This window comes from Penicillium cinerascens (assembly GCF_028974065.1).
Source record: "Penicillium cinerascens strain IBT 15544 chromosome Unknown contig_24_segment0_segment0, whole genome shotgun sequence".
Classification (NCBI taxonomy): Eukaryota; Fungi; Ascomycota; class Eurotiomycetes; order Eurotiales; family Aspergillaceae; genus Penicillium; species Penicillium cinerascens.
The window spans coordinates 3013760-3040095 of NW_026695290.1; the positions used below are offsets into that span (position 1 = coordinate 3013760).

The 26336-nt window shown below is 51.0% G+C and overlaps 12 protein-coding genes across 12 annotated transcripts; 6 read left to right on the forward strand and 6 right to left on the reverse strand.

Moving 5' to 3' along the window:
• Nucleotides 1-896: 896 nt before the first annotated feature.
• N7498_004238 (uncharacterized protein) lies at nucleotides 897-1292 on the forward strand (the record flags this gene model as incomplete). Its single annotated transcript, XM_058451300.1, has 1 exon — nucleotides 897-1292. The coding sequence occupies one exon, from the start codon at nucleotides 897-899 to the stop codon at nucleotides 1290-1292; it is 396 nt and encodes a 131-aa protein (XP_058310762.1).
• A 1520-nt stretch (nucleotides 1293-2812) lies between these two features.
• On the forward strand, nucleotides 2813-6768 carry N7498_004239 (hybrid sensor histidine kinase/response regulator; the record flags this gene model as incomplete). The annotated part of the gene is made up of 7 exons (XM_058451301.1): nucleotides 2813-2889; nucleotides 2947-4098; nucleotides 4151-4891; nucleotides 4941-5975; nucleotides 6027-6324; nucleotides 6389-6503; nucleotides 6557-6768. 7 exons carry the CDS (start codon nucleotides 2813-2815, stop codon nucleotides 6766-6768), a joined length of 3630 nt encoding a protein of 1209 aa, XP_058310763.1.
• A 1214-nt stretch (nucleotides 6769-7982) lies between these two features.
• On the reverse strand, nucleotides 7983-11000 carry N7498_004240 (NEDD4 family E3 ubiquitin-protein ligase; the record flags this gene model as incomplete). The annotated part of the gene is made up of 9 exons (XM_058451302.1): nucleotides 7983-8478; nucleotides 8532-8669; nucleotides 8720-9013; nucleotides 9066-10287; nucleotides 10353-10486; nucleotides 10568-10673; nucleotides 10753-10791; nucleotides 10875-10897; nucleotides 10981-11000. The coding sequence occupies 9 exons, from the start codon at nucleotides 10998-11000 to the stop codon at nucleotides 7983-7985; spliced, it is 2472 nt and encodes an 823-aa protein (XP_058310764.1).
• Nucleotides 11001-11852: 852 nt separating this feature from the next.
• On the reverse strand, nucleotides 11853-12783 carry N7498_004241 (polyadenylate-binding protein). Its single transcript, XM_058451303.1, has 4 exons — nucleotides 12575-12783; nucleotides 12220-12476; nucleotides 12071-12158; nucleotides 11853-12000 (listed from the first exon to the last, which is right to left on the reverse strand). Exons 1-4 carry the CDS (start codon nucleotides 12641-12643, stop codon nucleotides 11857-11859), a joined length of 558 nt encoding a protein of 185 aa, XP_058310765.1. The 5' UTR covers nucleotides 12644-12783; the 3' UTR covers nucleotides 11853-11856.
• Nucleotides 12784-13353: 570 nt separating this feature from the next.
• N7498_004242 (Vacuolar protein sorting-associated protein 29) lies at nucleotides 13354-13671 on the reverse strand (the record flags this gene model as incomplete). Its single annotated transcript, XM_058451304.1, has 2 exons — nucleotides 13354-13512; nucleotides 13567-13671. 2 exons carry the CDS (start codon nucleotides 13669-13671, stop codon nucleotides 13354-13356), a joined length of 264 nt encoding a protein of 87 aa, XP_058310766.1.
• A 68-nt stretch (nucleotides 13672-13739) lies between these two features.
• N7498_004243 (uncharacterized protein) lies at nucleotides 13740-14166 on the reverse strand (the record flags this gene model as incomplete). Its single annotated transcript, XM_058451305.1, has 3 exons — nucleotides 13740-13979; nucleotides 14041-14055; nucleotides 14110-14166. The coding sequence occupies 3 exons, from the start codon at nucleotides 14164-14166 to the stop codon at nucleotides 13740-13742; spliced, it is 312 nt and encodes a 103-aa protein (XP_058310767.1).
• A 1156-nt stretch (nucleotides 14167-15322) lies between these two features.
• N7498_004244 (alanine--glyoxylate transaminase) lies at nucleotides 15323-16566 on the forward strand (the record flags this gene model as incomplete). The annotated part of the gene is made up of 2 exons (XM_058451306.1): nucleotides 15323-15411; nucleotides 15495-16566. 2 exons carry the CDS (start codon nucleotides 15323-15325, stop codon nucleotides 16564-16566), a joined length of 1161 nt encoding a protein of 386 aa, XP_058310768.1.
• An 832-nt stretch (nucleotides 16567-17398) lies between these two features.
• On the forward strand, nucleotides 17399-18086 carry N7498_004245 (GPI anchored serine-threonine rich protein; the record flags this gene model as incomplete). The annotated part of the gene is made up of 3 exons (XM_058451307.1): nucleotides 17399-17514; nucleotides 17567-17665; nucleotides 17726-18086. 3 exons carry the CDS (start codon nucleotides 17399-17401, stop codon nucleotides 18084-18086), a joined length of 576 nt encoding a protein of 191 aa, XP_058310769.1.
• Nucleotides 18087-18669: 583 nt separating this feature from the next.
• N7498_004246 (GNAT family N-acetyltransferase) lies at nucleotides 18670-19407 on the forward strand (the record flags this gene model as incomplete). Its single annotated transcript, XM_058451308.1, has 1 exon — nucleotides 18670-19407. The coding sequence occupies one exon, from the start codon at nucleotides 18670-18672 to the stop codon at nucleotides 19405-19407; it is 738 nt and encodes a 245-aa protein (XP_058310770.1).
• Nucleotides 19408-19731: 324 nt separating this feature from the next.
• N7498_004247 (putative FAD-dependent oxygenase) lies at nucleotides 19732-21374 on the reverse strand (the record flags this gene model as incomplete). The annotated part of the gene is made up of 3 exons (XM_058451309.1): nucleotides 19732-20364; nucleotides 20417-21028; nucleotides 21102-21374. 3 exons carry the CDS (start codon nucleotides 21372-21374, stop codon nucleotides 19732-19734), a joined length of 1518 nt encoding a protein of 505 aa, XP_058310771.1.
• Nucleotides 21375-22874: 1500 nt separating this feature from the next.
• N7498_004248 (uncharacterized protein) lies at nucleotides 22875-24335 on the forward strand (the record flags this gene model as incomplete). Its single annotated transcript, XM_058451310.1, has 5 exons — nucleotides 22875-23054; nucleotides 23109-23236; nucleotides 23292-23391; nucleotides 23443-23847; nucleotides 23910-24335. 5 exons carry the CDS (start codon nucleotides 22875-22877, stop codon nucleotides 24333-24335), a joined length of 1239 nt encoding a protein of 412 aa, XP_058310772.1.
• Nucleotides 24336-24589: 254 nt separating this feature from the next.
• Nucleotides 24590-26166, reverse strand: N7498_004249 (uncharacterized protein; the record flags this gene model as incomplete). Its single annotated transcript, XM_058451311.1, is given in 5 exon segments — nucleotides 24590-24783; nucleotides 24858-25098; nucleotides 25202-25540; nucleotides 25551-25884; nucleotides 25943-26166. 5 exon segments carry the CDS (start codon nucleotides 26164-26166, stop codon nucleotides 24590-24592), a joined length of 1332 nt encoding a protein of 443 aa, XP_058310773.1.
• Between the last annotated feature and the right edge of the window lie 170 nt (nucleotides 26167-26336).

Consider the following 26336-nt stretch of genomic DNA (forward strand, 5'->3'; position numbering starts at 1 on the left):
GCCTGGCTGTGGGTCGTTATCTGACCAACCATATATGCAGGTCAACCAAGGCTGAGGCGTTATTCGCATGCGCCTCACCGCTTACTTGAATGTACACTGCAAAGATATGACACGAAATGTTTTCCATTTTGTTTGGAACTTAGGTTAAGAATAGAGATGAGTATTTTGCACCATCACATTCCTGAACGTCCCCTTTTTGTTCGTGTTCACTACCTCGAGAACCCCGTCTCGAATAATGTGCGAGCCGAAACGACTGAATGTCGGGAGAGAAAGAAGGATAAACCCAACTTTGCCACCGATAATTACGACGAGATGTACCAAACCATGTCCGATAGGTTTATCAGCGGTACTAATGTCTGAAGTGTATAGAACCCAAACTTGACTTGTGACTGGCGGAGCCAGCACCAGGGAAATGTTATGCGATATGTGACGACAAAACAACTCCTGTTGCCAATAAGCACATGCTTCATCGCCTGTGCGAGGCTCCAATCTGGGGTATCGCGTCTATGTAAAGGTGAATAGTGTCTCAAGATGGACAATTAAAGAGGATTTCTCACTTTCAGTAGACCTCGGACACGCTATGCCAGTCTCTTGATACTTCAACGAATGGCCAGGCGTAAAGGCTACTTTACCCAAGCCAGAAAAAAAAGAAAAACATACAACAGCAGGGATTCGCTGGTGGTCACCCACCCAACTACTAACCTGCCGGCGTGTGGCTTAAGTACGGCTGAGCGGACGGGAAGCCCTGTTCTCCACACCCTATGGTCGTATGTACTGAGCTTAGAAGTGTGATCATTGAAGATCTCAGCATCGAGGGGGCACCAGAAGAAACGATCCGCAAGCGTCACCTCGATTGGGTCAACCGGCATGGGTTTAATATACTTACGTCGCCTCACATGAACTATCATTTGGTCATGGATGATCGCTCCGTGCGATCAATTTTGGCTAGTGCAGAACCGGGCCAACTTGGCATGGTTGGCTACGTGAATGTGCTAGACGCGGAATATGAATATGAACCCGAGGACCCGGACGACAACACTTCTGAATATTACCATTGGTCTGTGAGACTTAATTTTGATCACTTACTTCGCTTTGTTCTTTCTTTCCAGGATGTCGGTGAACAGGCTTGGGGGAGTTGCAGCATCGAAAGCCCCGACGACGTTCTCTACACGGATGGTCATGGATTCGCGGTGAGGGACAAGACGGTATTTCTCTGTCCGTTAGACGATGGGGTGCACGGTTTATTCGAGAACAACATTGCCGAGTTTCAATATCTTGAGAGTCTTGAATGAGGGTGATATAGCGTTGGTAGAGGAAAGTCTCAATCTCCCTAAAAAATAATCGAGGTCATGAATCCTGTACCAGTTCATCCCACTTGCTCTTCTCAGCTCCCTCCTCTTGCCATCGCCATCCATGCATCGAATATTATAACCTCTTGGCTTTTTTTCCAGGCGTGCGCTGAGATTCTCGAATTCGGACGAGACTGTTACAAATATTCACCAGCCGATTCCAGTGACTAGTTTTGCCCTGTTAATAGCTCGTAAAAGCCTTCGCCAAGTGCATAACAAGCACATGGTTGGCGGAAATTTTGCAATCATAATCCCGCTTAGCAAAACTGCGGCCGGTTAGGTACAGTTGCATACTGCATGTTTACTAACCAGTCCTCTACTGCATCTTGGAGTTCCTGCAGGCCATCCGATAATGGTTGGTCTCCGTGTAGTCGACGGCATCACCGCAGGATGTCTCAGTAACTCGCGTGTAGCACCCGGCGTTGTACCCGTCCATCGCCCGACGTATCTTGTCGGCTGGACATCCAGACCAGCCTCGTATAGCCGGAATGAGCTTTTTGAGGAAAGACGACATGAATGACCTGCTCATAGTGGCTTGAGGCTTTCGTAATCATCTGGGTGGGAGAAGAGAATCACGTTATTCAATCTGAGCATTCTGTATAGATCCGATTATCACGGCAATGTTGAACCATCACTGAGTGATCAGGACCATCCAATCAGAGCTCGTTGAATCCATATCCGATCTAGGAATCACTCCGAGAGCTAAACTAAGTCTGGCTCCCTTGTAAAAGCGGCGCAGCCCAGGTACCTGAGACCCTGGGGGAAGCTTTTCCCGGAATTCAGGCAGCTGTCCACGAGTTATATGTGGCGATTAAGTGGAGTCATTGCCGTGTCTTAGCACGCCATCTTGGAGTGATTGTCTGGCTACATTTTGTTTCTCTAGCTCATAAAATCCATTCGGTAAAAGTGACTGACCCAGGATGTGAAATCCCACGGGCGCCAAGAAGCATGGAAATCAACGAAATGCCGAAAAATAAAGGAAATAAGCGAATCAATATGGATAATAGATCCCAAAAGCCCTCACTGGGGTATGTAAGCAAACAGGTCAAATACTAAATCAAAGTTTCGCAAGGGATTAAGTTCATGCCCAACAAGACCCGAGGTCACCGGGGTACACAGGGCCGTTCTGGCCAGGTGATAAAAATCCACCATCGGTTCTATCCGGCAGCTGTGGAGGCGAGCCGAATTCCCTAGCGTCTAGAAGCGCCTTGACCACAATGGAACCCACGGGCGGAAGCTCTTGCCGAGGCCAAGCCCAATATTTGGCGTTCTCCTCCAATGGAAACGGCGCGGTGGGGATGGCCGATAAGTGGCCCTCCCCCAACGATCAAAGCAGGTTTTAGACGAGTCTAATGGAGTCTAGTGGCACCACCTTTAGCTAAATAATTTGACTTTTCCAACCCGTTTTCTTTAGATTCGCCGCCCACGGCTTCGTTGGAAAGGCATGCCGCGGAGTGAAAGTCATGGATTTCTCGGGCTCTCTGGCCTTTCATCAACCGCCGTGTGATGCCGAGCGTGAGAGAATCCGAGAGCTGTCAAGGTTCGTCCTGATCAGATTTCTACCGCCGATTTTCGTGCTGACGATTGCCCAAACTAGGTATTATTGCGCCTTGGATCGACCGCCGACGCGGGATGCCTCTGCAGAAGGCTCAGAGGATGATGCTACGGGGGCCGATGAGCGGCCGACTGCTTGTGATCTTTCCGCAGATATTACGCTGAATGCGTTGGCTCAGCTGGGTGCTCACCGATTGACATGTAACCGATCGTTCGTTTCCCTCGTCGACGGGGCAAATCAACATATCATCGCCGAAGCGACCAAATCAGTATCCTTGCGAAACAAAGACAACCATCTGCCTAATGACGATATCTATCTGGGAGTCAAGTCGCTGGACTTGACGTGGGGGGTATGCCCCCATACTATCCGCCTGTTCACCGGTCAAGATCTGTCTTATACGATTGATACCGACAACATCACTGCCAGCAGGAACCGATATATCATCCGCGACTTCACCAAGGAAGACTGTTTCAAAGACCGCCCCTATGTTCAAGGATGGCCTCACATGCGATTCTACGCAGAAGTGCCCTTAATCAGTCTGTCTGGGGTCGTCCTTGGGACATACTGCGTGATCGATGACAAGCCCAGAGCAAAAGCCGACTTCGGCGACGAGGATGTTGATGTTCTTCGAGAGATAGCCGACGCTATTGCACATCACCTGGAAAACGTCCGACTCGTGCATTGCCATCGTCGGTCTGAACGTCTGGTCAGAGGCTTGACCAACTTCGTCAAGGATTACTCAGATTTCAATCCACGCGAGATTTCCAGTGGCCGTCGACTAGAATCGGCCTCACTGGCTTCCAATGCCGATAAACCCATCTCGCTAGGAGTCAATGTCACTGACGCTGGGGTCGTGGTGTCTCCTTCGACAGCATCCAGCCGCACAGAACAGACATCTGCGTTTTTCAACAGTCCACTTCCTGGATCCACCGAGCCCTCCTCCATTGTTTCCACCCTGTCAGTTTCCATGCCGACTCCAGACGAAGAGAGACCGTTGGAGGATGTCCACAACATAGGAGGCCAAGAAGGGATCAAGCCAGTGGACAACGATACCTCACAGGTTTCCCTTGCAGACAGCATTCCAATCACAGACCGTATTTCGTCAATATTCGCCCGAGCGAGTGTTTTGCTTCGAGACTCGATGGACCTAGATGGTGTCGCGTTCCTTGATGCAGCTCGAAGTAATCCGTCTTTGTGAGTTACCTGTCAACCTTTCGTCCTAACAACTCATCTAACATCGCTTTAGCCAACCACTTAATGATCACGCCAGCTGGGAGCCACTACCGAGAAGCGCGTCGCCAGGATCTGCATCGTCCAAGCTTCCCATCACACCATCCCTCAGTCCCCTTGGGCATTCAGGTTCAACTTTGGAAGAACTGAATGCGCCGTGTGATATATTGAGCTCTGCTTTGAAGAAGAAATCTCCGACCGACACTCCTTCCATCACTGAGATTGTCATCACAGAAGAGTTACTGAGCTTATTGATTGCGCTCTTCCCCCAAGGCCAGATTTTTACCTCGACCGATTCCGCCGAAAATGACGATTGCCTGGCCTTTGGAGGAGGTGCTAGCTCCGAAGCTCGGGCGAAAAAGATAAAGACCATCTGTCAACGGGTTCTGAAGCTTGTTCCTGGCTCCAGCTCGGTATTATTCCTTCCGCTTTGGGATTACCACAAGTCCCGCTGGATGGCAGGCACACTTGTCTGGACCCGTGACATTCATCGCGTGTTGGGCATGGACGAGCTGCATTACTTCAAAGTGTTTGGCGATTCCATCGTCTCGGAAGTCTCACGCGTGCACTGGATGACCACTGAAAAGTCTAAATTCGACTTCATCTCATCTGTCAGTCATGAGTTACGTTCGCCACTGCACGGAATCCTAGCAAGCGCAGAGCTATTGAATGCTACTTCTCTTCAACCGGCTCAGGAAGATATGATAAAAATGATTGAGATGTCTGGCTTGACTTTGCTAGACACCACAGATCATTTGTTAGTCCCCCGTTTATCCCGTTTATCGCTTTTGCTAATCGTGATCTAGGCTTGAATTCTGCAAGATCAACAATCTGACCCAAGCGAAGAAGTCCAAAGGCAAGCGTTCTGGAAGGGACGCCTCGAGCCTTCTCTCCGACTTCGATCTTGGTCATCTCGTTGAGGAGGTGACAAATATATTATACACCGGTCAAAGAGCGCCCAGAACAGCCGGCCGCGACGTCATCAGATACTCACCAGTTATTGACGAGTTCAAATTACGTGGTGCCTCTCCCCACGACATGTCATTAGTCGTTCGCATTGAACAGTCTCAATCCTGGAGAGTACGCTCTTTAGCCGGAGCCTGGCGACGCATTGTTATGAACTTGCTAGGAAACGCACTCAAGTGGACCAAATCCGGGTTCGTCGAAGTGTCGCTTTCTGTAGCAAGACCAGAGGATCCGAAAAGGTTCATCGCCCATCTCTCGATTACCGATACCGGCAGTGGAATTGCGCCTGATTTCCTTCGACACAAGCTCTTCTCTCCATTTGCCCAAGAGGATTCCTTGACAGAAGGCGTGGGCTTGGGTCTGAGCATCGTTCGCCAACTTGTGACTTCTCTCAATGGCACCGTCAATGTGAGGAGTGAGTTGGGTACCGGAACACAGGTCGACGTTTATATTCCCGTACAGGACCCGGACGGTTCGATCCCACCTCAACTCCTTTTAGAAAAACATGTCACTCGCATCGATGGGGTCAATGTGCCATTGCACGTGTGCTTGGTCGCATTCAACGGTTATCCTGATCTGAACGAAGTCCCCACCGGATTGTTGTCCGTCGATGCCAAACGGAGAATTTCAATTCAAAGTACGCTTGCTGATGTATTCATGTCCTACTTCGGATGGAGTGTCTCTTTGGCGGAGTCTCTCGAGGAGGCACAAGGGGATATTGTGGTTTTCGAGGAGCCAGTGATCAAGGCCGCAGCAGAAGGCTCCTCCTGTCTTGATATAATTAAGACTATGGAAGCAAAGTTCAAGTACTTTGTTGTTCTGGGCAGCAAGATGCAAAACATATACGGTCCGAATGTGATCTGGGTGACTCAACCGTATGTTGAAATTCTTTCCAGTGATCGGGTATATTGCTAACAATCACGCAGGTTTGGTCCACAGAAAATTCAAACTGCCGTGCGGAGAGCATTGGAGCTCAATGATACATCAGTAGAGTGTGAACCCGTTCCTGCTCCTGCTCCAAGCCCTGCCATTACCTCCGAAGACCCGTCATCGAATCCTTCTTCGAGCTCGCCCCCCGTTGACGATGAAGGGGAGACTACGCCTAAAGCCTCTGTTGAGATAGCAGCACAGGCTGCTCCGGTGACGGAGTTGCCAATTCACCCGCCTATGCAGCCCAAGGCCAATCATGTGCTCATAGTCGATGACAACGACATCAACCTCAAAGTGAGTTGCCACTGCCCTGATTCCGCAAATTGTCGACCCTGGCCACTAATACCCAGACCCTTAGATCATGGCTACATTCATTCGAAAAATTGGCTGCAGCTACGAAACAGCCTCCAACGGACTAAGCGCCTTGGAAAAGTACATGTCATCCAGCCAGCAATTCAACTTTGTTCTAATGGGTGAGTTGCTCCTCGCACATCAACCGTGAAGCTGCCGACTAACCGATTCCAAGATATCTCAATGCCCGTCATGGACGGCCTGGTGTCAACCGCCAAAATTCGAAAATACGAAAAAGAAAAACGCCTCAAACCCTCCTGCATCATGGCCGTGACTGGCGTTGCTTCAGAAACAATGCAGCAACAAGCCCAGAAAGTCGGCATAAACCAATACCTAATCAAGCCCCTCTCCCTTCATGAGCTGAAAAAGCTCATGGCGATTACATGATATCATTTTAACCACGTTAGCGAATGTTTTCAAAGCGCGGTGTTTGGAGTCCTTCTACTTTGCGCAATATATACAATTTTGCGATTGCTTAATTTCTCCTTTTTAATCTCTACTTTCTATTCCAGTCGCGCAAAGTACGGGAAGCGCACTTCATACTGTGCATATGCATCACGGTACTCCCCTCTTACAGAAACTCGCGGCTGTATCTCGCGATGCATTCCAATGTCACGCAGCCGTGTACAATAATGACCAACACTCACCAAACACACACAGGATCCACTCAGCTCAGAAGATTGGGCGGGTGTGGAAAAGGTGATGCGAGTTCTAGAGCATCTCGCAAGAATCTGGAAACCCCCTTTGTCCGCACAGCCAAGGCATAATCAAGAAATATATTCCACACCCAGTTTAATCGGTTCGGACCGATACGATTGATCGTGGCGTTGCTAAATATACTGAACTTCCTAGACCGAACAAATCCGATATCTGCTTCTATATACGAATCCTTACCTGAATCTACATCTCCTTGGGGGGCTCAATACAAATTCATTGCTTGATGAATAGTTCCCTGCACGCTTTACCAGAATACAGAATTCATTTCTTCATATGCCACTCTAGATACACGTAAGCAATACAGATTGTCCGTAGACATCCACTACCTCGAAACTATTTTACTTTCCAAGCACTGGATCTCAAAAGTAATATCCGTCGTACAAGATTCGCATCCGCTTCCGTCGGGAAGTCCGAAACGAACAGGCCACCACTACCAGCCCGTTTATAGGGATTATTCTACTTCGTCCGCAGACTTGATTCAGCGGATCCCTTGTTCTTCAAGGAACTAGCACGCACTAACGTCTCCACAGTTTTGCCGATCCATAGCTTATCTAGATAGTCCAATACAGTCTAGGAAGGGAAAAGCACAAATCCGCCAACGACGGAAATAAATTCAACTGAGTGCCCACTCAATGATACAGAGACAAGACCTATATACAAGACAAGGCGCCACCGACAGGAAGAAACCATAGCAAAAGCAAGCAACGACTGGATAGAACGACTTCGTTCAGGCGGAAGACCGCTAGCGTAATGAAGGGGAATCGTAGGAAGAGACAAGAGTTGGTGGTTTTGAGCTTTGCCTAAGGGGATGTTACTGGGTTTAGGAGAAACAGGGTAGGAATGTTCTGCATTGTCTAGCAGACGGGGAATTTGGTTTGGTCGCTCTATTCCTGGCCGAATCCAAGGGTTTCCTCCACTGCGATGGACATCTTGTGCTCCAGAGTGTCGTGAGTCTTGTATGGGGGCAGGTCGAGACGGTTGAAACAAGTGTGTGACTTGGGGAGGGCATTGGGATCGCCGGATTTCTCGATGGTGAATCGTCGAGGTCCATCGGAACCTTGCAGATCCTTGAAACCGTTGACGGGGATACGCGAAGTTCCAGTGGTGAACTGGAGAAGACGAGACTTCTGCTCAGCATCCCAGGTGCGGACGATCTTCCAGAAGTTCTGGATAACCTCGTCCTGCTCCTGGTAGCCGCGGTAGTCGGTGTGTTTCTTCCAGTCGTCGACGTCGATGTCGGCGATACCGCCGATCAGCAGTTCGAGTTCACGCTCATCGAAGACGTTGACAAGATCCGGTGGAATCAGCTCGTTGAAGCCGGACATGAACGCGTTAAACTGCTCCTCGACTCGCTTAACAATCTTCCACTCCGTAACCAATCTAATCTATAGTCAGTCCGCCATCCTGAATGATCTCCACCAGTGCGAACTTACTCAATGTATTGTGGCTTGTTCTCGTTGGTGACGGCAATATCCCGACCACCCGGTATCAAATCAATAGTGCAACGCTCGCCAAACTTCTCATCATCGACTGAGAAAGTAAGCTCCACAATGCCTTCGATGTCATTATCCCTGAGATACGTTAGTTCAGATCGACAGATCGTTTGAATGTCAAAACGTACAAAGTCCACGCCAGGTTTCGATGCAAGTCTTCGTCGACACCCTCCATATCCTGAAGAGTGACCTTCTTCCTCAACATCATTTTGTAGAAGGCTCCGATGAAGAAGGAATCCAGGAAACGGCGGTGGAAAATAGCAAGGCCGACGACCCGGCCAATGAACTTGAAGTAGTTGAGATGCTCAGGGTTGACCCCAGAGTGGGGATTAATCTGCAGGGTATAATTATCGTGCGCGGAGTATTCAAACAGACAGTAGAAGGGATTGAACATTTCGTGAGAGAGGAGGAAGAAGAATTCACTGCCTAGTTGTTAGTTTCAAATAGCCACAACGCTGAGTGTGTTAAACTTACCGAGAAAGACCGCCGTAGTCCAAGCCGTCTTCACCGTCGAACTTGATCATCAAGCGCTTCTTCAGATCAGATGCGCTCTGACGCATGATCTCGGCGTAAGAATCCTCAAAGATATTATTGCGGCGGACCTTGACGTGGCACTGTCCAGACATAATCCGCAGAGCGGGTTGCGATCGGAAGTAGATCAGCTTGCGACGGAAGTCACGCTTGTACTGCGGAACGCCTTGATCCAACGATGAAGGCAAGCGGGGGTCGTCCCAGGTGGTCGTCTTGGTATTGTGATCCACGAAGTACACCCGAGCAGTGTTGGTAAGACGCATTTCCCATCCACTCGGCAACGGCCCCAATTGAGAAACGGGCTGCTGCTGAATGGTAGTGTTGTTACCACCCTGGTTCTGGTTCTGGCCATACATGCGAATATACTGCTGTCGGCGGGGATCGACCCAGGTCGTCGTCCGGGTGTTGTGGTCGACGAAATAGGCGCGTCCTTCCGGTGTATGACGCTGTTCCCATCCAGCTGGAAGCTCACCAGTGCCTGCAGTGGTGGCCCCCGTCGCCATCATGGAAACGGCATTGGCATTGACTCCGGGCGCAGAGCCACCGGCAGCAGGGGCTGTTATGCCTGGAGGCGGTGTACTCGCTTGCTGACCATCCGGCAAGTTCGGCGAGTTGGCACCAGTGCGATCTTCGGGCAGCATTCGGCTTTGGTGCGCCCGACGTTCCAGCTGCATATTGGCTTCGCGCTGGCTGCGTTGAGCAGGCTCATTGTAATTGGCCGAAGGACGAGACCAGGTGGTGGTGCGCGTATTATGGTCGACGTAGTAGGTCCGGCCCAAATTATCCTCCCGACGTTCCCAGCCCGCGGGAAGTCGGCCCTGACTGTCTTCAAACGAGCTCATATTAGCGCGGGACGGGACATTAGCCCCAGGGGGAGTGCCGTGGGCGGGAGGCGGAAGAGCGGCTGATGCGCGAGGATTTAATGACGAGCTTGACGCGGCAGCGGGTGACATATCTGCATGACTAGGTCCACCTGACAAAGGCGTAGATGCCGCTGCGACCTGGGGTACCAGACCGCTGGATGTTGAGGCTTGGGCCTGTTGGGGTCGGAGGCCATTCTGCTGGTTCGGGTGTGGCGCAGCCAGGTTCGTGGACAGGTTAATGATGAGTTTTCCGTGGACGACCAGGTTGTCATTCGATTTCTTCAGGTCGCGGGTGAGCATTTCTGTCAAAGCGTAGAAGCGTCAGTTGGCGGAGCCATGACTCAAATCGTACCCATCGCAAACATACCATCGCCTCCCATGGAAAGATCGATGACATCGCCAATGCGCACATTGATGACACCCAGAAATCCCTGATCCTTCTTCTTGAACTTCTTCTGGTCGAAAATCTGAATCGCGAGAATGCTGTCCTCGTTGACTCTCCTACAGCGATAACTCCCGTTAATACCAACATATTCCTCTTATCACATCCACGCGGCGGGGAACCCATCACACATCACGTACAAATCGAACGGTTCGTTCCAGTAGGGGTTGAGAGTCTTCTTGATGACCGAGGTCGTATGGGTCTGCTCGCCTCCGACGGTGGCCACGGCGAAAGGGTCGGGGAAACCTAAGATACCAGTCAGCTCGAACCCGTCTATACCGACCCTGTCTAGACCAAGGGTAGTGAGTCGAAGAGGATCACGCACGGAACACATCGCGTTTGTACAGGCCATCTGCCGCGATAACTGCGAAAAAAGTGTCAGTTTCATGTCAAGCACGAACCCCGCAGCGTCCCGCCTCGCAAAGCGACGGAATAAGGCGATCTTACTCGTGACCCGGAGATTTGGCTGGCTGCAATTCGATACGTCAGCGATGAGAACCAGGAGAGTTACCGATCGAGGAATGGATTTCGATGTGAGGGAGTGGGCACGTACGCTGGCAGATTGGATGCCATATTGCCCTGGTTGCTTCACAGCACACCGTAGCAGGTGCGGAACGGCCGATCGATCAAGCCCGAGCCGAAATCACAGCACACATCCACAGGAGGTGGCAGGTAAAAAGAATCCACCTAGAAAAAGTGGAGGGGGAGGGGGAGGGTGGGTGGTGTTGAAGATGATGAGGATTGAAGGAGGAGAAGAGGGAGGGAACTGGGCAGGGTTGGTTCTCAGGTAATCCGTGTACGGGGTAGGTACTCGCGCTACGTATTGACTATGTATGAGGTACCTGGCGGGTACTTTAGCGGCTTTCTGGGGCTGAGCACCGGGCACAAAACAATCGGATTTGACTCTCGAAAGCCTTAGCCACATAGCCACGCTCGAACTGGCCTTGCGCGCAAATTCTCCTGGAATACGTAATACACGGTGCTGGCGGGTGCGGGCGGAGAAGTGGCAACGATAATTATAGTTGGAGTATCGCCTTGTCAGTTCCCAGCTAGACCAGTTAGGCAACGAAATTGTGTCTAATCCTGGTTTTTGGCAAACTGACGAATGTATTATGCAACTACTTTCTCCATCCATACGTTTGTGGAATTGCTTCAAAGCCAGTAACCTGATGCCGATTTCATGAATTACACAGTTCCCGGAAAGCCCGCAATCAGGCTCTCGAAACTGTCCGCTTATTTGTACATCCGGATGACTCTTACTCCAAATCCACTCCCTGAGAACCCGACGAGAGGGCCAATTCATTTCTTTTGGGGATCCGGCAGTCACGGCATTGCGGGACCGACGGAGTGGGGATGGGATGCCCCGGCTTGTATCTGCCAGTCGAGGACAAGAGGTAGAGAATGGTCTCGAAAGCATCGAGTCTAACGTCTAGTAAGGTGCATAGCCACGACCCCGGCCGCGATAGCCACCACCGCGATAGCTGCCCCGGAAGCCACGGCCGCCGCCACGACCACCACGGCCCCGTCCACGACCCCGGTTCATGCCGGGCAGATTGGTACGCTTAGGAGTGACCTGTTCGATTCGGTATTAGCGTTGTGGCTCAAAAGCGACACAGTTGATGTCGGGAAGGCGTATAACTCACCTTCAGGTTGCGACCGCGGAAGACACTCTCATTCAGAACCAAGGCCTGGGCCACGAGACTAGGCTCGGCGAATTCGACGTAGGCATAACTGTTCAAAATTTCCCGTTAATGTCTGTATCTCTTTGCTTGTCTGCTGATAGAGGACCTACCCCTTTGGCTGGCCGGAAAATTTGTCCAACAGGATAGTGACCCGATTGATAGAACCGCAGCTCTGGAAGTGTGCCTGGATCTCCTCAGGTGAGGCACCGTAGTCCACATTGCCAACAAATATACTCCGTGCATCGATGTCTTCTTTGTTCTCCTGGAGGCTCTCGGACTGCTGATCGAGGGTGGACTGCATCTCGCGCAATTTTGCGGCTTCAGACTCCATCTCCGCAACTCGACGCTTCATGGCGGCAATTTCTTCCTGAACGAATCAATGAGTTAAAACTGTTCTTCAGAGGGTCCAGGGAAGGAGCGGGGTTTGTTGCGATGAATTTCACGCGCATCGCAGCTTCCACGTACATCGTCTTCGCCGCCCTCCTCCTGGGGAGGGAGCTGCTCATCCTTGAGCTCGGTACCTTCGGCAGACATAATGATCGGAAAGGTAAATTAGAGGAGTGCTTGTGCCTGCGTAGCCGGTGCAAGCAGCTATGAAAACCGATGCGATGAGCACTTGGAGCTCTCTGGTGCGATCGGGCGAATCCGCGGGGGCCTGTGGTGGCAGAGTAGGAGGACCCGAGGGTGCTCAAAGAGTATGCGGGGAGTCTCTTAGTATTAAATAAAGAAAGACCGGCTCAATGAAGGTCTATTCAGTCTTGCGGGGCGAAAGAGAGACGAGGCGCGATGAGATTGGGAATCGGAGGCTTGCCGTTCCGGGACTAGCGGGGTTCCGATGAACGACTTCGATTCTTGGCGTGTACAGCATACTTTGACACCCAGGGAATACCATTCTCTGTATGAACAGAATATAGAAGGTATTAACGTCTGGTGTATTACCTGCATAGGGCACATAATGCAAACATTCATCCAATGGCGAGTCACGGTCCAAGTAGGGGTCAAGAAGTACCGGCAGCTCACTACGATAATGACTAGGCAGCATAGGTGCTGATTTGATTGAATGAAATGTTAAATCTATGTATTGCGTTGATTGAAAACTAGCTCAAGGTATCAGGGAAGCAGATTGGCAGGTGTAGAATCTGAGCTCGATGAAGAAATCAAAACACACGTGATGAGCGGCAGGGAGGAAACTATTTACACGGAGTGGGAGGAATGGGGGAGAACGACCAATGTAAAGGCGTGAATCAAGAGGCAGGTGCAGGCACACCGGCAGCAGCGGGAGCGGGAGCAGGAGCAGGAGCGTGGTTCTTGCGGTATGAAACCTTCTCGACCGACACATTCTCAACTCCATTGGCGTCCGTCTTCAGCTGGTAGACATACAACACGAGAACATCGCCTTGGATCTGATCGGGGTGTCAGTACAGTTTGGTGGATAGTAGTAGCATGGCTACACTTACGTCCATCAAGCAGAAGCTGGGCGTAGGCTCCTCAGTTTCTGGGGTGTAACCAGAGGTCATGGCACCAGTCGCACTACCCGGATTGATGAAGAAGCGACCCTCCATCTCGAATGCCTCGAAGCGATGTGTACCGCCCCAGAGCAAGATATCAACGTCCATCTGTCGGGCTGCGATCAGCAGCGCATCGGCGTCGCCGGGGGGATGATGGTGTGGCCATGGGTGAAACCAATGCGCAGGCTACCATGATTGACAATCTTCGAGAGCGGGAGATTCGGTGAGTCGACGTCGAAATCGCCCTTGACCATCTGCAGGTCGGGGGCTACCTGGCGAAGGAAGTCATAGGTCTCGCGGTCGGTCAGGTTACCCAGACAGAGGATCTGACCGATCTTTCCGGGGGTGAGGAGTTTCCGGAACTAGCATTGGCGGCAGAGGTTAGTTGAATGGGCACCGGTCATCGCAGGTGAGGGAGTGTACCTTGGCCGGAAGGTCCTAGCAGTGATAGGTTAGTCGGAGTTGCATCATCAAGCTCCTGGCAGGACTCACAGGAGCTCGGTCAGGGATGAACAGGTCACCGATGACCAAGACCAAGCGGGCGGTCATGCTGGAATGGTGGGGCAGGGGAAGATGGGGAGATTCAATGGGCCCTTCCAGTCGGAGTCCAAGAACGATTGTAGGCCGTTGATGCTCTTCGCGGGGAAGCCACGTCAGGCCCTATGCCCTATTTGACTGCCGTATCAGGATTAGCGCGATAAGGCGCCGGGAGCGGACCCGATCGTGAAGCTCCCGATAGGTATTGGCTCGCGAGACCGAATCTCTCGCCCGACTGATACTCGGCTAGAATAGTCCAATCCAATCTAAAGGTATTTGCGTCAATGCTTTCCAGAGCGGAGGTCGCCGCAAAACGTTGGGTTGATCAGGACGATGCATACTGCGAAAACACCAGACTGCATGAGAATACGATGCGGTGATACACCTGGGCAGTGAGGGGGTGGCATTGACACCGGAGGTATAGAGCTTTACTGCAAATGAAGTTTATAGAACACGGAGTGATATAGCTCAGAAGTTGGTAGGAAAGTTGTAAAGTCGGGCCTTCCTATATAGTACACATTTTCCAGCTACCAAAAATCACAATTTATACGGGAAAACAATTAAAACAACTCCGATAAGAAGAATTGATTAGACAAAGCATCCCCCAGATTTCCGTTGACGTTAATATAGAATGTACAGCGTAGGGCAAGGCACCGTCACGTACCGTGCCCGAAAGCCGGAAGGGTCCGCCCGCTCGTCTGGCTCCGACTGCGCCGACGAGGGTGGAAAAAATGTTGGGAATGGAGTCTGACAACTACAATTCTTTGATAAATAACCCATCCCCGGAAGCAGTTCCCGGTGAATTCTTCAGTTATCACAGCGATCAAACACTCGTGCTGTATACTTCCCGCCCCCGAGCCAATTGAATCCCACGCTACCACCGGCGGCAACCCCCGAACCTTCGCGTTTTCCTCGGGAATTCACAAGCCCTCCCCTCCAATCCAGAGTCTACCCCGCGGCCCGCCGCGAATCGGAAAGCTGGCTCCCACGTCGACGACGCAGCGCCTAAGCCTGATTTCCAGACACCTGGATCAGCGCCTGCCGTTGCCTGAGCTTAACACTCCCTTCTCGACCGAGAGAAACTCTCTCGCTCCTGACGACATCGAATATAAACCTATCGACCTCTCGATTCTTCCTTCCTTCCCCCTCCAAAGATCTCCAGCCTACCATGTCTACCCAAGCCCCTCACAACACCCTGCTCATCCCGGGCCCCATCGAATTCGACGATGCTGTCCTGCAGTCGATGTCCCACTATGCGTGAGTTGACCTCCCCCCCCTCCCCCTCCAACCTCTCTCTCCTCTACCTAATGTAGATCAATTGACCTGACTCTCCATGTTAGTGAGAGCCATGTCGCTCCCGGCTTCGTCAAGGTCTTCGGAGAGACCATAACCCTCACCCGCAAGCTGTTCCAGTCCACCAACCCCTCCGCGCAGCCTTTCATCATCGCCGGCAGTGGTACCCTGGGTTGGGATCTGGTATCGGCCAACCTGATTGAGAAGGGCGAGAACGCCCTGGTCCTGAACACCGGCTACTTCGGCGATTCGTTCGGCAAGTGCCTGGAGACCTACGGTGCCCAGGTTACACACCTCCGCGCCCCGATTGGCGACCGCCCCGCCTTTGAGGAAATCGAGCACGCCCTCAAGCAGAAGCCCTACAAGGTCATCACTATCACTCATGTCGACACCTCCACCGGTGTCCTCAATGACATCAAGACCATTGCCCAGGTCGTCCGCCGTGTCAGCCCCAACACCCTGGTCGTCGTGGATGGTGTCTGCAGTGTTGGCTCGGAGGAGATCGCATTCGACGAGTGGGACCTCGATGCCGTGGTCACTGCCAGCCAGAAGGCCATTGGCTGCCCTCCCGGTCTGAGCATCGTGATGTGCTCCGGCCGCGCCATCCAGGCCGCCACTGCCCGCAAGACCCCGGCCAGCGCTTACTACGCCTCCATTGCCAACTGGCTCCCCATCATGCAAAACTACGAGAACAACAAGCCCTCGTACTTCGCTACCCCTCCCACCCAGCTCGTCCACGCCCTGCACACCACCCTTAGCCAGATCACCGCCCGACCCATGGCCGAGCGCTTCGCCATCCACGTTGCTGCCTCGGACCGTGTCAAGGCCGCCGTTGCCGAGCTGGGCATGACCCAGGTGGCTCCCAAGCCCGAATGCCAGGCTCACGGCATGACCGCCATGTACCTACCCCAGGGTCTGGTTGCACCGGACGTCCTGCCCGGTCTGCTGAAGCGTGGTGTGATCTTCGCAGCTGGTCTGCACAAGGAGATCGCTCCCAAGTATATTCGCTTCGGCCACATGGGTGTCAGTATCTCTGACCCCAACCGCAATGATGTTGACAAGGCCCTGGCGGCGCTAAAGGAGGCTCTCGCCGAGGCTAAGCAGGCCAAGGGCCTGTAAATTAGGACGAATGAATAGTCCGATGCGAGAATACACTATACTGGTGTACCTTGGTGGATGCATCACGATAGATACTGAAATGATAACCTGTCCATAGACAAATTGATCCTTATGATACTCAATTATGTTCAAATTCCGAGAATGTTTCCGTCTCCACCCGACTAGACCAATGCCCGTTCAGTATTTCCATGCAGGTACCCGTCTCGGACGAAGTCATTCAGGCAGTTCATCTCGAGGCAGTAGAGCAGACCCTGCATTGGCCGTGACATTCCTGAACTGACCGGCAAGTATATTACCATTTTGGGTCAAAGAATGCACCCCTGGGCTCCTAGGGATGCACGAGGCACATGACTGGTCTACCGTATCTCTCCTAGACCTCTTTTACCAGCCACGGACCAAAATTTTCAGAAAAAACCTCAATATCATCCGGCTCGATCTAGTAAAGCCCTTGGTAGGAACAAGATACCCACCAGTCACCCTGGACTATCAAACCTCCAAGATCGAGGACTTGTATATAGACCTTTCTGCAAAATAAGCCTAGCCTCCGGTTCGGAGTAAATATCCATTGAGCCAAGCCCCCTCTGAGATCTTATCCCCGGATGACATTTCCCCGGATCTAGACCCGTTTACCGATGGGAAGTCAGTTGCTCCATTTTTTGCAATGCAATGGAATGCCGGGGGAATTCGTATATCAGTACACTCTTCTGTTCATTCTTTTCGCATAATTTCTACATCTGTTTTCTACTTCCAAGGCCAGCATACACACCATTACCCGTAACTTCCACTTGATTACCCCAAAATCAAGATTAACAATCACTATACGCTATCCAAGATGCGCTTCATCACCAAACTACCCCTTATCCTCGCCGCCTCGGCATCCCTAGCCGCTGCCAAGGATGCAACCACCACCGCTAGCACCGCTACCACCACAAAATGCGCTGCGCACAAGTAAGTTCTATACATCCCGCATGACATCTTTAGCATACATCTAACAAAACAGGGTCGTCGAACAATGCTTACTCGACATGAAATTCGAACTCGAGAACTGCATTTCCAACGACTGGGACTGCAAATGCACAGGCAGTGAAAACGTCGCTAAGTACGTCCCCCATCCACTTGACCCTCATAACCACACCACGATACTAACAACTTCAAAAAGCTGCTACGACAACTGCCCCGAAGACCCCAACCGCTTCGGTGCACAACAAATCCGCGAACAAAACTGCATCAACGCAAAGGCCTACGGCACCCACACCACAATGACCGGAACCGTCCAGTCCACCCCTGTTTCTGCATCTTCTATGCGTTCATCGTCGAGTGCTTCTGCCGAATCTACTTCTGCCACGCCTACTGGTACACACAGCGGACTTGAGGAGAATAATGGGTCTGAGTCGGGGCCGACTAAGTCATTGTCTGGACTTGAGGCTACAAGTACTCCTAGTAAGGCTGCGGCGGCGACGATCAAGGTTGTTGGGGGATGGATGGCATTTTTGGGATTGGGATTGGGGGCTTTGGTCTAGTTGCTCTTGTTTGCTTTGGGTGTCGTGGTAGCGTTTTGGTTTTAAGCATAGTGTATGAAGTTAATTTGGATTGTTCAAGATTTCCGGATAAAACCACTATAAAACAGAAACAGTCTGATCGACTCCAAAAATAAGAACATGATAGGGACTCAAATCTGTGGTCTCGTCATTTAACCAGGCGATAGGTTCAGGGACAGAGCTGTGCATCTTGTAGATCTCATGTCGATCGTTAGCAGTGTCCCACATTATGGTCTGTCCACTTTTTGAGGCCGACCCATGGCCCAAAATGTGGGAATCAACAAGCTCCATCACAATGATCTTCAAGCGAAAAAATACACCGGCGCCGTGCTTACATCGTAGATTTGGACCGTCCTGCCATCCGAGGCTAACTCAAGCCTAGCTCCACCTTCAGACCAGCCTACTAACCTGACATAGTAGACCTGCTGACAGTGGCGTCGTACACCCACGATGTACACCCCGCTTCTGCACCGGGCGCGGTCTTCATAGTAGATCGAGACGTGAACCAGAACCTGGGTAATAACCTAGCTTTGAGATACACAGCCTCTTCAAACGATACGAGATCATGCCTTTAACATTAGCCGTGGCGCATACCGATGATATCCCAAATATTACCGCGGCAGAGTGGAATGCTTTTGAAAACCCTCTCCAGCCCATCTTTCGCTTATACTGCCCTATCACTGACAACAACCGCGTCGCATCAATAGCCCGATACGCAAAGGAACTCCAGGGAGACCTCCAGGAGCAGCATACAAACATAGAAAATGTGTGGCTCAAGGTTGTTGATTCCGACAGAGCAGATGAGGACGTGATCGTTGGCGGCGCACAGTGGCTCTTCATCACCCAAGAGACTGCTTCCATCGAGCAAAGTGTCCGGTCACTGTCAAAGCGCTATCCCGAAGGTGGGGCCAAGATCTTTGCCAGCCAGGCATTTCGCATCCTCCGTGAAGCCGAGGCCAAACATAAAGCAGGACAGAGCGGACAGCATTCTTACGCTACCCTCGGTACCTTTTTCACCATACCGGAGTACCGCAAGTGCGGCATAGGCAATCTGCTCATGGAATGGGGACTGAAGCGAGCTGACGAAAAGGGACTGGAGGCTTGGATTGAGGCCGTGCCTCCAGCGGTATCGTTCTATCAACGCCATGGGTTCATGCCAATGGAAACTACTTACTTGGATCCGGAACGTCCAGTTGGTTTAACGGAGGAGGAGTGTGCAGAATGGGATGATACAGCGAAATCAATTCTGCCAATAACTGCAATCGTTATGTGTCGGCCGGCGAGTATCAACATTTCCAAATAAATATTGTGTTCGGGATACTCTCTAGCATGGCACGAACAGGACAAACAGCTCAGAGATGAAAAACGCACTTCTCTGGGTTGCTGCGCTTTCTACCCCCGCCTCTTTATCGCAGATACGGTGGTGGATATCTAGAATGGGCGCATAGGTTCACTTTGAACACTTTGCTGCTTGATCATAGCTGCACAGACCTTTTCCCGGTGTTCCAAGGTCTCAGTTGACTGCAAGACGGAACGTTGCTCCATCACAAGACTTTAATCATATATCGAACGTCCATAATACCAGATAAACTGGATTTGTATATACATAACTCTTCAACTCCTTCACTCACGGAATAGGAGCGTAGAAACTGAACTTCCCCTCAGGATCATACTTGCTCTTCAGCGCACGCAGCCGCTGCTGCCGCCACTCCGCCTCACCATACAGCTCCTCCGTCGTCTCATCTCCATACGCATAGTTGACATAAGCCCTAATATTCGGCCTTCCGCTACCCTCAAGGAGAATATTTCTCAACTCCTGCCCCAGATCAGCCGCTTTCTGGTCAAGTCCGGCGGCCGGGAAGTAGTTGATCAAAGGCGCAGCAAGAAGGTTCTCGCTGCGGAAGGCGAAAGCAGTAGAATCGGACGGCACTTCGTGCACACCCTCGGTGGAGTATCCCTCGAACATGAAGATCGAGTTGTTGAAGGGTGAGGAGCCCCGGACGGCGGCGGCGTAGACGTCCCACGCTGCCTTTTGGCCGGGGACGTTGTAGGACTCGAGGTAGATTGGGAAACGGGGGTTGGCCATTCCGACTTTCTGGCACGGTGGGGATGAGTTGGCGATACCAGTCCAGGCTGCGAGGTCTTTGTAGGTTCCTGAGTTTGGTGAAACAGATAGAGGGCCGAGGTCGTGGAAGGGTTTCGTGTAGATTGAGTCCACGGCTTTCACGCCTTCTTGGATAATGTACATTACGATGACGGGCTGACTTTTGTTAGTTTTGATACTGGGTACGTTCATATGGGTTGGAACTTACGTTGTTGGGATCCGCGTCCGGGTTGTTCATCCAGTATGACCAGTTGACGACATCGACGGGCTGCTTGCCATTCTTGGTGAGGTAGTCGTTGGCAGCTTGGTAGACAGCCTCAACCTTGTCACCGCTGAAGGTGATAGTCTCGATCGCCCAGTCTGTGTGCTCAATGTCATAAACCTTGGTGGTGAGAGAGGTGACGATGCCGAAGTTGTGACCGGCGCCCTTCATCGCCCACCAGAGGTCGGAGTTTGCGTCCACCTTGGTCAAAGTACCATTGGCAAGCACAATGTTCATCGACACGAACTGATCCGCGACGAGTCCGTGCTGTCCTTGGAGCCAGCCATGCCCACCACCGAGCCCAGGCCCGAGAAGGCTGACGCATTCGCAAGTTCCGGTCACCGTCTGCTTTCCTGCGGCCCAGAGCTCATCTGTGACGAGCTTGGACATGGTTCCACCGGCAATCGTGGCAGTCTTTCCATCACTGTTTACTTTCACCCCGCTCAACTGGCTCATAGAGATGCCGACGCCGTGGTCCATCTTGCCCAGAGAGGTGATAGATCCATGGACACCATTATATGCGAGGAAGGGCAGGTGTTTCTTGTTTGCGAAATTGACCTAAATTTACACAGTGAGCAAACTAGAAAGGTTTTCTGGTATGAGCGTGGGGGTTAAGGAACCGAGGACTTACAATCTCAGCAACGTCATTCTCAGTACCAGGGACCACAACGACGTTGACTTTAGGCTCCTCCAAAACCGACCACCGAGTAGTTACATTTTTGAAGCCGCTCGAGCCGGGATAATAGACTTTGGCAGTACTCGAAAGCTTAGCTCCGAGCGCTTCCAAATCATCGTCCCGAGGGCAGAGGCCATCAAGGTAGTTACAGACAGGGGGTGGGCTCGAGGCTGCAGCGAAGGCCCACGCTGCGATCGCCGTCAGAGCTTCCAGCTTGAGCCGATACATAGTTCAAGACGTGATCCCAGGATGTGGTAGGTTCCGAGAAAAAAGGAAAGGGAAGAAGTTAAAAGAACAGAACAGGGAGCTTTAAATGGACCCTTGTCGTTTCAGAAACGTGCCGATGGCTAAGCCGATGCAGGATCCCTGGCCTGTGCGTGCCGTGGCGTGCCTGAAAGCCATGATTTATTTCGACAGAACTGGAAAAGGTTAGACCGGTCCTCGTAAATTAGTTGAAGAATATTGTGGAAAGTACATGGCATGACAGAGTACTTGATTTAACGGAATTTCAATAAAGCCAGCCCCTTGTTCCCTTCCATCGCGCCGCTTTCCCTCTCCAATCTGCATAGCTATCTGGTATTGCGGCGCTGATTTCGATTCTCACTGGTGAATGGACATTCCAAATCTCGTCAAAGTTATACACTAATGCAGAACCAAACTGTGATGTTACATTCGTGCCCGGCTCGAATGCCGGTTCTGGCGCGGAAGAGGCGCCACTATCCGATCCGGGAATATCGTTTATGACGCTCCACTTAGAGTCTTCCACGGGTGGAACGAGTGTGGCTGCAGGTCCAATTGCAATGAACCAAGAAATCTCGCGTAGATTGGCGCCCAAACATGTGGGCCCGGCCATCACCCCGCCGTGATGTCGATGTATCCACTGGATTGCGTGACTTGCTATGTCTCACAGTGTCTCTGATCAACCTCTCTTCTCTATTGATTGCTATTGGAGAACTTGAAATTGAGGACATTTGCATTGTCTCAGGTGTCTCTGATCAATCTCTCTTATCTATTGATTGCTATTGGAGCCTTGAATTTGAGGAAATTTGTGCAGAACGGTATGCATTACTGATTACAGTATCTGATCCGTGAAGTTTAAAACTACCCGAGATACGGTACTCCCCACCAAAGTTCGCAGTGAATAGCCTATCCTGCACATCATGCCGCGTGGGCGCCAATGTCCGCCGAGGCTATTATCCCTCCTTCGGCACCCAGTAATCTTCAATTTAGACCCCGCCCCAAGACACTCGGATCCAGCCCAGCAATATGTGGAACCACGATGAATCCTGCGGCCGAGGAGTGGGGCATCGACTCTATGATCTCACTGGACCTTCTGCATTCGGCTGAAGTTAATCTAATGCGGCCTTGGCATTCTCATGTCACAGTTCCGTTCGTTGGATTCTAGAATTTAGGGATTTGTCCCCTGTTCACTAAGACGGCGCTTCCGAAAACCTTGATACCTGCAGAGAAGGTTCCAAAGTCCTGGAAAAGGGTTCGGGTCCAAATTTGAAAACAAGTTGGGTCCGACGGTCCTGCAGCTGACATTCGTGTAATCTCTTTTGTTATAGATGGTTTCCCTGTAATTCCCTCTCTCTGTTCCTGCACTTCACCTGCTGTGCGAAATCGTAGCCTGCGAAGAATAGCTAAGTGGGCTGGTAGAGCAATGGCAAGAAGTCTGCTTTGTTCGGCACATCTTTACTCTTAAGGCACCACCTCCACCTACTTGCCATGTCTACCGGGATTGAGCCAAGAGACGCGGCCTCGGATGCCGCATACAGAGTCGCAGTCGAGCTATGGACGCTCTATTCAATCGGCGTTACCGCCACCTTACTCAGAACATATGCGAGGGTGATCACCGTGGGCTGGAGGAACCTACGACTCGATGATCTCCTGATATGGATTGCAATTGTCGGTACCTTGTCCTCCAGTGCCTGAACGGAGTGCTAATCGTGATCTTTGCAGATATTCTACACCACACAGACAGCACTTGCCTACAGCGTGGGAAATGTCGCGCATGGCCTTGCAAATAATAGCATGACCAGTGCTCAGCGGGCTTCACTATCTCCCAGTGATCCCGAATATGGAGCCAGGTAAGACACACCCTAATTTGGATTGGGAAATGGTTATTTACGCCCTTCGCAACAGGGTCATAGGCTCCAAAATCCAGGTAGCGGGCTGGACAACCTACGTTGCCCTGATCAATTCTCTCAAGCTGTCCATGCTGGCATTTTACGTTCGACTCATGGTACGCTTACCCTCCTCAGCGAGCTATACTCCACCAACTAACACAACCCAGAATGGTCTAGGTCGTCGCTACCAACTCCCAATCTGGATCGGATTCGGGCTCGTGGTCGCATGCTTCCTCGCCAGTATAATCGCAATATTCGCCTCATGCCGACCATTCTACAAAAACTGGCAAATCAACCCAGACCCCGGCAGTAAGCCTTCCCTTTCCCACTTCATCACCATCCACCGCGCTAACACCCACCTAGACATCTGCCAACCCGCAATCTCCAAACCCGTCATCGGAGTAACATTCGCCTCCAACCTCCTCACAGACCCCTACATAATCCTCATCCCAATCCCAATGCTCTGGAAATCAAGCCTAAAACTCATCAAAAAGATCGCTACAACCATCGTCCTAAGCGCCGGCGTCTTCATTCTCGTCTGCGCTACCCTCAAAAGCGTCCTTCTCTTAGTCGTGAGTCCTACTCAACATCGATCTCCTTCACAGCCCTTCCTAACCATTATTGAACGTAAAAGGAACCAGATGATGGCGCTGAGATCGCCAACGAATGGGGCACCCGCGAAACCTTCGTCGCAGTCGTAACAACAAACCTGCCCATGGTCTTCCACCTTTTCCGCACCTGGTTGGCTAAGATTTTTGGTGGCGTGTTCCAGTCTTCGCAGAAGGCATATAGACCCTCTTCTGGGGCACTTCAGACTATCGGTGGAGGATCTAGTAGGCAACAGGGACTAAATTCAAACACTACAGATCGGACTATTAGATTGGCGTTTACGGAAAGCGAGGAGCGGATGATGGGGGAGATCAAGATGCAGAATCTGAAGCCGATCCCTAACGCGATTCTTGTTGAGAATCAGGTTGATGTACGGAGTGAATCTAGGGATGGGAAGGTTGGTGGGGAGCATGTTGGGGAGAGGAGTGTTGTGAGTCGAAATGTTTTATGATATATAGATTGAATCTGCAGTCCTTGATTTAGACTTAATCATCGTGTATATTTATCTGCACGCACACACTTAGACTTAGTTTATTCTCTAGTTTTATATCTTCGTTAATATGTCTTCTAGTGTTAAGAGCTACCTGGAGAAAGCAACATCGTGCTTGGGAGCTTTACCTAGGGTCTTGGGACGGCCTAACCAGCTCCTCGTGATGTAAGTAAATTTGAACACCTCAACTCCTGCTCGGTCTTTGTCTAGTCCCATCACCTGCTTGTTTTCGTCGGTCGTCGAAGAAATGGGTGCTCCATCAGTTCACGAGCCGTCTTCCTCTCTTCCGGGAGCCAAGCAAGCATCATCTTTGCAAACGACAAGAAGTTCTCTTTTTCCTTCTCTTCGAGCAAGGGGAGTATGTCCGTGAGCTTTCGATCGGGTATTAGTTCCTCATACAAAAATTTGCCTATTTATGTCCTATTAGCACCACAGCAAGATCCTAGTCCGATGTGATACACGGAATTGGGATGTTCCAAATACCATTATGATCAAAAAATGGGCCGCCAAAATATTTCTCGGCGTTTTCACAAGTCACACCTTCTACGTTTTTCACGCATTCGGGCCATTGATATCCCGACATCGAGTGAGATCTTGTGATCAAGTCCTGAGGAGGGTTACCGAGTAGAGCGATCATTTCTGCGAGATGCGCCTTTGCTTGGTAGTTACCTTGCAGATCGTGAACCTGGGAGAATAGTTCCTTCCCTTGGATGATATCCCATAGCTGGCGCAATATTAGCGATATGATCAATTTATATCGGGCCGTTACCTAGTCAGACGCACAAGAACACCCAGATTCCAAATGTCAGTGCTCATTTTCCAGCCACAGCCAAGGATAACCTCAGGCGCGCGATAGTGATCTGGTTGTATAGGATATATGCCCCCTCATCCTGGCAATGAAACCTTGTGGAACCTCCGAAGTCAACAATTTTTGGAAGAATATTCCTCGATGTCCTCAGTGGTCCAAATTCTTTGTGACTGCGATAGATAGGTCGGCCTGTGGAGTCAATTTTACACTGAGCCGGTTGATCGAGCTGGCAATTCATGAAATCTCCAAGCACAGCCGGATGTTCAAAGGTGACCATGATGTTTTCAAGTTTCAAATCTAAAAGACACATAAGTCTGTCGTCGGCAAAATCACCCAGTTTGGTAGGAGAGAGCAGCACCTGTATGGACAATCCCGCATCCTGTATGAAGATAATCAAGGCCTGCAAGAAGGAAAAGAATGTACGTCTTGACAATTGGAAGTGGAATAACACCGCCTTCAAAACGCCTCTGAAAAACCCAGAATGGCTCCCTCATGGGCTCATATGCGAGGCATAGATGTCTTCCCTCTGGGCCAGTGATTTCGAAAAATTTTGAACATGTTCGAAATAATGGGTAGCCACGGTGAGAGGGATCCGTCTTCGCAATGTGCTCTTCAATTTCGCGTTCGTCGTGAGCTACATGTTGACTGCTATCCGTATTTGTTATCTTTAGCGCTACGACGCTTTCCGGTTCTTCATCTTGACTGAATTTGTTTAATATCAGCAAAGAACCAGATATATTCATATCAAAAGGAACTTTACCCCCTCATGTCACGAGCAAGCCAGACAGTAGAGGTCGTCCCCCAGCCGACCTTGACCAAAATTTGATAGCGGTTGGCAAGTACCTCGCCCGGATTCGCTGGATAGAACTTTTTGGAATCATAGCCTGGGCAAACCTCTTCATCCACTATCTCGTTTTGGGGTAAAATGGGCTCCCGGGGAGGTATTGAAAATGGTTGCCTGCGGACTGAGGACAAAGAACGCATCATTGTATGTCTGAAAGATTTCATCCTTGGGACCCACTCAGAGTAATGGCGTCAGTGGGAGAAGCGGCTGTAACATCCTAAGGGCAAGGATGTGAAACAGAAAAATTGGAAGATCCAAATGGATAGGAGGGCGGAAATGGAGTCTAACGAGTCGCGACTCGCCGGGCCTG